This window comes from Euprymna scolopes, chromosome 32, assembly GCF_053919585.1.
Source record: "Euprymna scolopes isolate OS-2025 chromosome 32, ASM5391958v1, whole genome shotgun sequence".
NCBI classification, from domain to species: Eukaryota; Metazoa; Mollusca; class Cephalopoda; order Sepiida; family Sepiolidae; genus Euprymna; species Euprymna scolopes.
Window position 1 is genome coordinate 77496005 of NC_136513.1, and position 12461 is coordinate 77508465.

Below are 12461 nucleotides of genomic sequence, written 5' to 3' on the forward strand. Positions count from 1 at the left end.
CAATAAAAGTTTTAAGTATAAGCTTTTGTGTTGTTTTCTTTAGAGCAACACTTATCGTTCCACTCTGTAGTTTAGATTTTGTGGTTAATAAAATACGCAATCAGATATTATAAAATGATAAGAGTTGGAATCAGAAGTTTTATAATCCTAAGAGTTGGACCATGTACTTTCTGGCTCCACGAGAAAGACTATGTAGTTGCAATTTTTAGAGCCTGAAACCTGATCACTTAAGCGTGGAGGAAAAGCTTTTAACCCCCCCGCCCTTCCCATATCACTGGAATAGTCAATTAGAGAGTCAAGAACCAATATACACGGTTGGACAGCCTTGGGAACTCCAACTTCAAATTTTTCAAGGGCTGCCTGATTTGCTTGATCACATTGAAATTGCTTTAAATAACAAATGTAGCACCAGGTTAGTTTGCATGGAAGGAAGTGATGAGGATGGATTTAAAAGAGATGGGCTAGTTCGAACGCCAATTTTTAAAAGCCATCCAACACATGCCTGCATATAAAACAGAGGTTAAACTCTACATAATGATTTAAAAAAAAAAAAAAAAAAAAAAAAAAAAAACTAGTTAGTAGACGTAAAACAGTTGAGGTAGCGGAGAGGGATAAGCAAACACAGCCAGTGATAGGTTAGTTTGAAAGTCAATTTTTAAAAACTGTCCAATGCATGTTAAACATTAAACAAAATATAATGGTTGACTTGTGACATCTTTTCCTTAAGTGCGTACGGCTGTAAAGTGGCAAAGGTTTGAGATGTTATTCTCCTAGATAAACCCCCCCATCGAGTCAAAAGTGCCATAAAACCTGTGTTTTCATAGGAAAAGATTAGAAATTGTTGCCATGCAAAACAGCAAATACGAAAAAAGAGAAAAAAAAAATTTTTTTTTTTTCTTTTAGGAAAAGCTGAAAATTTGATCCAACTCACCGGGCGTTTTGCTGACCGAGCCGGTCTGACTTATGTCGAGTTCTTTTACGTTCAATGTTTGTTCACCATTTCCTTCGGGTGCATTCTGTTCCATTTTCTCGTTCAGAGCTAAATTGAGATTCTCAGTGTCGGAAGAATTCTTATTACAATCCTTCACCTTTTGAGATTCGTACTGTCCATTGCAGATCGGCGGCGATGACGACTGTTGCGAGAGTTCGTTGGTGATGTTGTGATTATCAAGCTTCGATTTTGAGGGACTAAGTTTGGGAGACTTGTCAAGTTTTTGGGTCGAGTCAGTTACTTTATCACAATCATTCAGGTTTTTATCTGAAATGAGGCAAGAAGATGCAAATGATGAACTGGGGGAGGGTAGGGGCAGACTGTAATGCAATATATATATATATATATATACACACACACACACGTGCGTGTTCATATATACATACATGCGTCATATTGCACAAACGGCAGAAATAGGCTCGGCTTGTACAACCAGGACAGGAGGCCAGTCATTGAATTAATCAAAAAAAATTTTTTTTTTTCTTCTCAACTTTAGGACTGCTTGTAAAGAAAAGGCAGAATTAAATGTAAGAAAAGAAACGAAAAGTCATAGAAAGAGCCAACATGCAGAGCTCCATAAGGGGAAAGGGGTGGGGGTGGGCATGGGGGGGGGGTAATTCTATAGCATATATCACTCCCCCCCTTTACAAATAAATGAATTGATTTTAATCAAATACGACCTGAAGACTCCCTTTTCATTAGCTCTTACACAAGATGTAGGGGAGAGTGCAACTCCATTCTTTGGATTACTCCACTTTTGCTTAATCCTCACTTTAAATGTCGAATATTTAGCAATACGCATCAAGTACCATTTGATATACTTGTTATGACTATCAAGGTTGAACTCTAGTCTCCTGGCCCATTAGTGATGTCAAATTAGTTGAAAGTGAAGTGGCTAAGCATACTTAATGGTGTCACTCGATTTGCAGGATTACTCCACTTACCCTTGATCCTCGTTATAATTCTGAGTGTTCAGCAAAGGCGTATCAAGTACCATATGTTTCAGTCTTTGAAATAACTCAAATGAGGATTGAACCCCAGTCTCTGAGCCGATTAGTTAACACTAACCATTATGCCTAATAGATTATTGAGATTATCTAATATGAAAATAACCATCACATAAGAAATTTATTGTATACAACTTATTAAAAACAAGTTACTATTTTTACCCATACCTGGGAGCAAGAGAGGATGCAGATGTAGGTTCATACCTTTACTGATCTAATAAACTAAGCTTGACCAGAAATCTGAGACAAAAGCCTAGATTCTCTGGGTTCTCATTGGCTGCTAGTTCAAACGTTTATATATATATATATATATATATATATATATATATATATTGTTTCATTTAAGCAAAAATTTTCCTATCAATTATTTAGAGTTCTCATATTGGTATCAGTCCTGGATATGACCTAAAACTATATCCGATGGTGAGGCCCCAGCTTGCGGGCCTTGGGGAGTGTGGAGCCACCCTTTAATTGCCATTGCTCCCAGGTCCACTCTGACCCGGAGTGGTAGTACCTGCTAGGGTCCCAACTATGGGTTAAATAGAATCTGACTTAAAAACAAAAAAACAAATATACTCCATTAAAAATCGTTCTTCAAAATAACTAGATTCGGCATTAAATAACCTGAAAAAGGTTGATATGCCGTAAAACAAAAACAACCAACCATATTGGTATCAGTTAAATTTACCCCCCCCCCGCCTTCCAGTGTAATAATTTTTGGAGAAATAAGAGTTATTTCTGGCCTCGTTGATTGTGAAGAAGTAACCTGGACGATACTTTGGTGAATTTTTAGTGATGCTAAGTGATGTCATACTTCAGATTTGTGTGACTGGTTTAGATTCAGAGCCAGATCACCAACTTCTACAGTCAGCACAAATTGCTATTTGTTGCTTTTAATACCTGAACACAATATGGAAATAATTTAAAAAAAATTATTTAAAAAAAATTTTTTTTTTTTTTAAAATTGTACCAAAGACAAAAAATTGATTAGAATCTTTAAAACAAAAGGCATCTAAAAAAATAGATAAAATTTATCAAAGTTTGTAAGAAATTAAAATAATATACGATATTCATAATCTTAAAGTTATCTTGCAGCTGAAACAGATCAGAAACTTTCTTCAGGGTAATTATGCAGTAAGCAGTACTATTATATATCATTGTATAGTTAAAAAAAAAAAAAAAAAAAATTATGTTATATTCATAGGAGAGTAAAACTTAACGGGCTAAACATAAAAAGCCACCATAATAAAAGATTTTCTAGCTGGATGAATTCTTTTTGAAAGAAACTAAAGCAAAATACATTACTTTTTTATTTTGCAAACCACACAGTAGACGGAAGAATAGAAAATTCGTTAGGCAGAAGGAAATACTGATTTGTCAGATGCAATGCAGGTCTAATGTTGAGAACCTTGACTTTTTTTCTTTACATTAAAAGAAATAAAAAGATAAAAAGGTTGAAGTTATATGATTAGAAAATACAAAAGTAGTCCTTAATTAGAAGAAACCACAAAGTGCAAAAACAATGGCGATAGAGAAAAGAGTGCATCATACAAAGATTGCAGGCAGTGCATTAACATCGTTTATGAACAGCATTTGGAATATTAGAAGCAAAATGTGGGTGAAAAGAGGTGAAAAATTTAAGTGCAAAAGGGACAGTTAAAACATAAGCGTCCTGAAAATGCATATACAAATGACAAAAGTCAAAAGAGAGAAAAGCCAGAAAAAAAAAAAAAAATCAAAATAATTAAAGTATTATAAGCAATATTATAAAATATAATTAAAATTTTAATTCTTTCTTGAAAAAAATTATTTTTTAAATTCTTAAAAAGTTTTCGTGTGAACAAAATCAAGGTGAAAAAAAAAAAAAAAAAAAGAATCAATGCACAGTTCAATATGCATTTTTGTATAAATATTTTGTAGAACTGTACATTAAAAAAATTTCTAAGACTCACATTCAGCAACTGAAGGCCTTTTTTTTAATCTCTTTATGCCTAACACACAAAGATATCAGGACTATAAAATCAGAAAAAGAGCACAGCTTCCAGGATTTTTATAAACTACCTGCATCATTTGTTGACTGCAGAGTCACTGCATCTTTTGAAACACATATGCTTCGTGAAATCTACGAAAAATAAACTGCACTCTGCTTCCATTAACATGCATTGACTAGTATACTGTTCATTTGTGTGACGATTGTACATTATCCTTTGTACGGCATAATCACGTTCTCATCACATCACCGAAGTTAAGCAACGTTGAGCCTGGCTAGTATCAAATGGGTGACTATTTGGGAAAGCGCTCTATGTACTCTCCGCTTATCTCGGCATTGTTTGATCCTCTACAATGCCGACTCAGGAGACATGTGGTTGGAGATTGTGTAACTCTTGCTACAAAAATTCCATGTGCAGGCACCCTTACAGTTGATATTGATAGTCTGTCAAGACTGAAGGAAGCTACAAGTATGTTTAACAACTACATGTACGCTCTTGTTGAGTTGCACACAATGATTTCAAAGCTACATAATGTCTATGTTTATATATTTCCATGTAGGAAATATACAGTTTTATGCAAAAGCGAATGGACAACGTTTGTGAAAATTCAGATATTTCTGCAAACTTTTTAACAGATAATAGATGTCAATAAATATTAAAAAAAAAAAAAAAAAAATTTTATTTATTTTTTTTTTTTTTAAATATTTTTAATATCAGGTTTGCATGGGTGCTTTTTTTTTGGGGGGGGGGGAATATGGGTACGAACTCCTATTTGAAAAATCCAAGATTTTAGATTAAATTTTTAAATTTAGATATTTCTATGAAATTTTAACAAGTTACATGATTTTTGGAGATATTTTTTTTCTGTCATGAATTTGTACATCTTTAGTTTTGTTTTTAATATAGGGAAAATTCTGGACAAGCACTATTAATGTATTTTTTTTTTATTTGTTTGAACAGATCTCCATGATTTTATTTGTTTGAAGAGATTTCCGTGATTGTTACTAAATCGCAAGATAGATTTATAAGGTGAAATAGAATCATGGCCTTACAAGCAATAGAGCTTTTATAATTAAAAAACAAAAATTAAATATCTTATTCATCCGAAACAAGGCACAGATGTAAGGGCCATTACTTACAGGGACATCTTAAACAAGAGTTGTGCGAGATGCTTGTTCACATTACATTTAAATTGCTGCATATTGCTACATTCAAGAGGAGCAGAAATGGAATTTCAAAGGCTATCAGTTTGAGGAAAGTTATTAAGAGTAGAAAGCCTTCTAGTATCTGGAGACCTCCACAGTGAAGGGGTGGGATTTTGCTGATTGTCAGGTCAATCAGAGGGTATTTACATTGAGGAGTGGGAGTCATCAGTGCAGCAAGTTTATTGGAGCACATTCATCATTGCAATGATGAGACAGGAACTTAAGCTTGGTCTCCAGTGAAGGGGTGGAATTTTGCTGATCAGTCAAGAGGTATTTACATTGCGGGGGCCCAGTGTAGCAAGTTAATCAGTACATTCAATTAAAGTACTTGTAAAACAAGCACAGTGGTACAACAGTGTGGCGATGGAACAGGGGCTGAAGGTTGGTAGACATGGAACCAATTAGATTAGAAGCTTGTTTTTTGAACCCTGTAATTTTAAAGGATCTTAACACATTGTGATAAGAACAATAATTCAATATTTAATTTTTTTTTTCTCTCTCTGAATCTGAAATAAGAAAATGAGAAAATAAAATTAAGTCATTTACTTTCTTGGCTTGAGGTGTGTGAACTAGTTGGTGATGTTGGTGATAGTGGCGATGTAGGTGACTTCACAGATGCTGGTGATGCAGGTGAACTGATGCCTTTCTTGTAGGGATTTTCCTGGTGCGTCGGCAGCAACAAGTGTGGTTCCTCAGGAGAGGTGACTGTCGGAGATGAGGTTTCTTCTTCTTCATCGTAATCCTCTCCACAATCGAGGCTGTTCTGCGGAGACTTAAGAGCATTTGGTGGGACTCTCTCATTCGGCTACAAAAACAAAAAAAAAAAAAAATTATTTTTAATTATTCTTAATCTTTATTTTTTGCCTCAAAAATCAAAACAAAATGGAAACTAAAGAATAAACAAAGTTTAAATATTATAAAATAAAAAAATAAACGATGTTAAACTTCTTTAAAAAAAAATCAGAAAAAACAAAACAAAAAAAAATAGCGAACATGACGAAACCCCCCCCAAAAAAGAAACGAAAAACAAAAACAAAAAAAAAAAAAACGTGTAAGCGAACGATGTTAAAACTTCTTAAAAAAAATTTTTTAAAAATCGGAAAAAATGAAACAAAAAAACAAAAAACGGCGAACATGAGAAAAAAAAAAACCCGTTTCAATATTAAAACTTTAAAAATCAAAAAAAAAAAAAAATCTTGCATCTCAGCTCAAACGCAAAATCTTAAGATAACGACGCTGCTCCTTAATCGACTGAGCTATAAGCGTAATCAAAACATAAGAATAAGCGAAGTAAATATTTTTAAATATTAAATTATTAAATATGTTAAAATGAAAACGCGAATGTGATGGAAAAAGAAAACAGAAAAGCGAACGTTAAAACTTGTTCAAAAAATCTGAAAAATAAAAACCAAAAAAAAAAAAAAAATGTGAAAAAGGCCTTAAATAACCCCGTTTCAATATTAAAATTTAAAAAATCAAAAAAAAAAAGGAAAAAGAAAAAAAAAAAAGGAAAAAGAAAAAAAAAAAAGGAAAAAGAAAAAAAAAAAAGGAAAAAGAAAAAAAAAAAAGGAAAAAGAAAAAAAAAAGGAAAAAGAAAAAAAAAAGGAAAAAGAAAAAAAAAGGAAAAAGAAAAAAAAAGGAAAAAGAAAAAAAAAAGGAAAAAGAAAAAAAAAAGGAAAAAGAAAAAAAAAGGAAAAAGAAAAAAAAAGGAAAAAGAAAAAAAAAGGAAAAAGAAAAAAAAAGGAAAAAGAAAAAAAGGAAAAAGAAAAAAAAAAGGAAAAAGAAAAAAAGGAAAAAGAAAAAAAAAGGAAAAAGAAAAAAAAAAGGAAAAAGAAAAAAAAAAGGAAAAAGAAAAAAAAAGGAAAAAGAAAAAAAAGGAAAAAGAAAAAAAAAGGAAAAAAAAAGGAAAAAGAAAAAAAAAAGGAAAAAGAAAAAAAAAGGAAAAAGAAAAAAAAAGGAAAAAGAAAAAAAAAAGGAAAAAGAAAAAAAAAAGGAAAAAGAAAAAAAAAAGGAAAAAGAAAAAAAGGAAAAAGAAAAAAAAGGAAAAAGAAAAAAAAAGGAAAAAGAAAAAAAAAGGAAAAAGAAAAAAAGGAAAAAGAAAAAAAAAAGGAAAAAGAAAAAAAAGGAAAAAGAAAAAAAAGAAAAAGAAAAAAAGAAAAAGAAAAAAAGGAAAAAGAAAAAAAAGGAAAAAGAAAAAAAAGGAAAAAGAAAAAAGAAAGGAAAAAGAAAAAAAGAAAGGAAAAAGAAAAAAAAGACATCTCACACCACGATTCGAACTCAAAACCTTTAGATAATGACGCCACCATCTAAGGAACTGAGCAAAGACGACGTCGACGGAATTGAATCGGTTTTTATAATATTTAAACTAAATCATGTTCCGACGTGATTTGCGCATGTGTAGAAGCGAACTTGTCATGAGAGGACGGTTTTTGCTGACCCCTCCCTGTAGAAAACTGATGATTTTAGGGTGAAAAATTAATGTTTTTGGCCAATTTTTCGATATTTGTCAGGCGAAGATTGGAAGTTTAAAATGATACCAATCTCGTGCAAATTCATGACCTGTATCGAAAGTTTTTGTGAGACATACAAACACACACACATTTTCGCTTTTATATATATAGACAGAAGACAGACTAGCCGGGGTACCCGGCGTTGCCCGGGTGCTTGAAGGTGTGTACTGGTAGTGGTGGTGTGTGTGTGGGGGGGGTAGATCAAAACAACCCTTTAAAAAAAAAAAAAAAAAAAAAAAAAACGTTGGGCGAGTGTTTGGAGGTGTAAAAGAAAAAAAAAGTTTTAGTAGAAAGGTAGGCTTGAACCCCGAACCTTTGACGCAGAGGTGGAAAGGAAATGGATAAAAAAAACCCTGCGACCAAACCATCTCAACCACGGGAATAGATGAATTGATAAATGTATTAAGTTGACGTTTATAAACCTAAATTAACAGGTGAGAGAACGTTAAGTTGTGTGATGTTTGACCTAGATTTGTGCTGGAAGCCAGTTTCTGTTTTCCCCACTACGCGGCGAAAAATAGCTTGTAAAAGTCGGGTAAATTAAAGATAGCTGCGACCCGAGTTCCTTAGTTGTAGATATTATTATTTAGACAGCATATAAAAAGTTTTAAGAAGGAGCGAGCCAACCGAGAATCACGGCCAAAAAAGCCTTTTGTAGACATACACAAAAAGCGAACACACATTTTGCCTTTTATATATATAGATAGATAAACAAATCAACTTTAAGAAAAAGATGAACCCACAAATAATCTGTATCCTCATTGGTTAAAAAAGAATCAAATAATATTATTTAATTGTGATAATGGTGTAGAGAGACAGAGAAACAAGCAAGCACGGTAAATTTCCATGTAAGGTTAAAAATTAGAGTGAAATTTTCCAAGTTACAACAGCCATATGCTCCCAGCAGTAACATCACTTTGGTGAACGTGACAGGTCTGGACCTGGATTGAGTAGCGGAAATGGTCAAGACTTTCCTTATAACTATAAACGCGTCAATCATTGTCTGGTGTGTTAAGGAAGTGTAGAAATCCTAGATTACTATTGTGGAACGAAGTCAACCTTTGCAAAAAGATATATCTGGTTATAGCACTGCAACAAGTAAATCCAAAGAAAAAAGTGAATCCATGAATTAGCTATATTCTCATTGGTTAAAAAGAATTAAATGAGATTATTTAATATCTGTATTCTCACTTATAATTCAGTAACTGTAAATTTTGTTTTTCAAAGATAATCAATTAAAATAAACAGAATAACTCATAGAAATCTATCTATATTCTTTTTTCATTTCAATATACTTTCATAGAAATGTTTCTGTTATGTCAAAAAAAAAGCAAACTATTTTCTTTACGTCACAAGTGTCCCGCTCATACATGAATTCCATAGCTAATATAACATACTGACCCAACGGGTCACAGGTAGTCTAGTAACTATTAATATTTAAGTTCCACTTTTTCTCAGAAACTACAGTCCAATCTGGCTGGAATTTTGTATGAACCTTCGCTAGAATAAGGTGCAACTTTCCTAGAACTACTCGCCTGTGGAACTGTTCCACTTTCTAGCTGAGTACAATATAAACAAGTGCTTTGAACCGTTCTCATAAATAATGTAACGATACCAAATTTCTACCATAAACAATTACTACGCTACTGTCCCAATAACTACCATACACACATTAACCCTCATCCTCGAATGGCCTGAAGGCCTTGATATGTAATCACCTCTTTGTATATAAAAAAAAGAAAAAAAAAAAGAGCAAACGTATGTGTTGAATGCACAGTTAGGGAATAGTAGGGATAAGTCACCACAGTACCACATTAATTATAGAAGTTTGGCATAAAGCACTCATTTTTAAGTCAACGACTTATAATGTCTAGTTAGTGTATAAATGATCACATCACGCCTGATAGAGTTTGAACTTAGCATAACAGATCCCATAGTCTGCAATGCTATCCATTGAGCTACTGACTCATCTTTAACTTCGCAAGGCACAAATCAGTCAGCCTTTCAGTCAAGCTAGTATGAGAACATTGTAAAACTGATGACCTTTCCAACTGGTAGATCAAAAGATGTGCAGATGGGAAAGGTCAGCGGAGTTGATGAAAACCACAGGAGAAAGACGAGGCGGCGGAAAAATCTCAATGCAAAGATGCTGCAAAGAATATCGCAGATCGGTATAGAGAATCGTGGAGTCTGAAAATCAATAACTAGTTAGAACCGTTTCTAAGAGTCAGACAAAATGGATCGGAATATTAATGTCTGATTTTAGATATATCCAAGCTTCCAGATGAGAGGCTTTGTCTGTCAGACTATTTCTTTTCTTAGGGGAGGTGAGGGAACACTTATTCAAAGTTCATAAAAACATTTTTTTATCTGGTATTAATTCAGCCAAACAAACAAACTTTCTGTTTTTGTTAATAGGTAATCAAATAGGAGTTAAAAATCTGGAAAATAAAATATTTTAGTTTTTGAGAACAAAAATGAAGATTAGTCTGTGTGTGTCCATTTCATTCTTTCTATATAAAAAAAAAACAAAAAAAAAACTGGGCTAATCTAGCTGGAATTTTGTATGGAGATCTGTTATAAGGTACAGCGAACTAAATATTATAGTATCCGTTTGATACTCAATTAGGAATTATTAAGGATTAGTTACTACAATAGCACATTTAGAAGTTTTGTATAAAGCTCTCACTTTAAATTAACACGCTATAGATTTTGCCCATTTTTAACGGCTTAAAGTCTAGTTTTATTATTTTCATAAAAAAATTTAAACCATTAATTTGACTATTTCCTTCTCAAATCAAAAACATTTTTCTGAAAAATATAATTTTTATTTTGTTTTTGATGAGAGGGTATATAATCAAATAGCTGGTTTGATTTTATTTCATATAATTATTTTTTTAAATAAATTGTATTTGTTTTTAATCATAAAAACGTATTCTTATATTTTCCAGATTTCATTTAACACCTATTTGATTTTTTTTTTTTTTTTTGCAGACTTGAGTCGGGTGTTATCCTGGAGTGCCAAACATCTTAATCGTTAAACATGTAGATCGTATAAATACATCCTAAAAATGGAAGTGTTCTTGTTTATATTTTGCTTACATACCAAGGACAAATATATAACCTTTGTTAGCCTCTCAGACTAAAATAAAATGCAAAGAAATGTTATCTAGTTATCTCCCTTGCATAAAAAATACATGGTTATATGTCCAGAAGTAGTGAGGCTGGCATGACAGTTGAGTGCTAAACAAAAGTGCTTTGTAGAACACTAAAATCATTTTGCATCCAGCAGGTTCTAAGTCATCCAACCTGTTTAATAAACGTGTTAAAATTTATACTTAATTCCTTTATTGATCATTTTGTCCATTATTAAACCAAAAACATCTGTTATTAGACATGACAACCTTCAAATATTTGATTTGAAAGAAAACAATTCCATCCATAAAGACAAAAAATTGTCTATCCACATTTCATGTTCTCAATCCAATGCACCCCCACCCCCACAAAAATAAATAAATAAAAACAAATACTTTGGAACTACAATGCAACTTAATTGTGCCATCAATTAATCAATTTATGATCTAAACTTTGGACTCTGACTTTTGGATCAATCAAGAGCTCATTCTGGATTTTACATGAGAATTAGTAAATTTATTTTACAATTAGATTCAATAGGGAAGAAAAACACCACCCTCTCCAATAAAGTAAAAAGCAAAATATTGTCAGAATACACGTTTTCTCTAACCAATAGAGTTCCCCTCTCTCCACCCCTACCCCCCAAACCTTTGAAGCTAACATGCTTCTTGTGATATCTGTAATATGTTGTTGTTTCTCACATTGGCGGCTGCTGAAGAGGCACGCATGGGTTCACAAATATAAAACTTAAAGGAAAGAAAATAAAACGCAAACTTTGACATGCTTCTGCAAACATCAGTTGTAATATGGGTTTGTGCGACACCATCGACTGTCTGAACGCTAAAGTCCATTTATGCATATTGTTGAGACTGTCAGTCAATTGATCAAGTCATTTCGACCTTCTAAAGACTTTCTTAATCTGATCCAAGTTGCTACCTGCATTCCTCCTGCTTCCAACTTGGTTTTGGTTGTTTGGTTGTTTTTGTTTTACGGCATATCAAACCTTTTCAGGTTATTTAATGCCGAATCCAGTGATTTTGAAGAAAAATTATTTAATAGAATTCCCCCCCCCTCAAGTCATTTTCTATTTAACCTATAGTTGGGACCCTAACAGGTACTACCACTCCAGGTCAAAGTGGACCTGGGAGCAATGGCAATTAAAGGGTAGCTCCACACTCCCCAAAGCCTGCAAGCTGGGGCTTCAACATCGAATATAGTTTAAGGATCACTTTCAACTTGCAACTGTCGTCAGCTGAACTTTCATTAACGGTAGCAGACCCAAAACTGTTTGCAACCGTTCTATAATCCTCAGTCACACATAAAACTACCTATGAACAAACTCTAAACTATGTGTTTTGCTTCCTGATTCTTCAATAAAATTCGGCACAACATTAAATATCCATTCCTCTTTCAGAGAAAGAAAAAAAAAAACAATGAACAGAAAATGATTCTCAGCTTGGAAAAAGATGCGTTCACACCTTCTCAAGGATATTAGCGAGTGACGTTACAACCACTTTCAAACTTTCGGCAAATAGTTATCTATCTAAATATTAACCAGACTCAATGTTGCTTAACTTTGGTGATCTTTACTTTGTATGATTAGGTTTTTATCTTACCTATAA

The 12461-nt window shown here is 32.8% G+C and overlaps 1 protein-coding gene across 18 annotated transcripts in view; it reads right to left on the reverse strand.

The window, feature by feature from the left end:
• Nucleotides 1-12461, reverse strand: part of LOC145256445 (SRSF protein kinase 1-like) — a 583024-nt gene that overhangs the window by 15080 nt on the left and 555483 nt on the right. For 15 of the 18 annotated variants that reach the window (XM_080115371.1, XM_080115363.1, XM_080115358.1 and 12 more), the window contains 2 exons: nucleotides 5741-5999; nucleotides 932-1258 (listed from right to left, as the gene is read on the reverse strand). In XM_080115371.1, coding sequence (XP_079971497.1) covers nucleotides 932-1258; nucleotides 5741-5999 — 586 coding nt within the window. The remainder of the gene's footprint in view (nucleotides 1-931; nucleotides 1259-5740; nucleotides 6000-12461) is intronic. The other 3 variants (XM_080115374.1, XM_080115357.1, XM_080115356.1) reach the window with 1 other exon arrangement.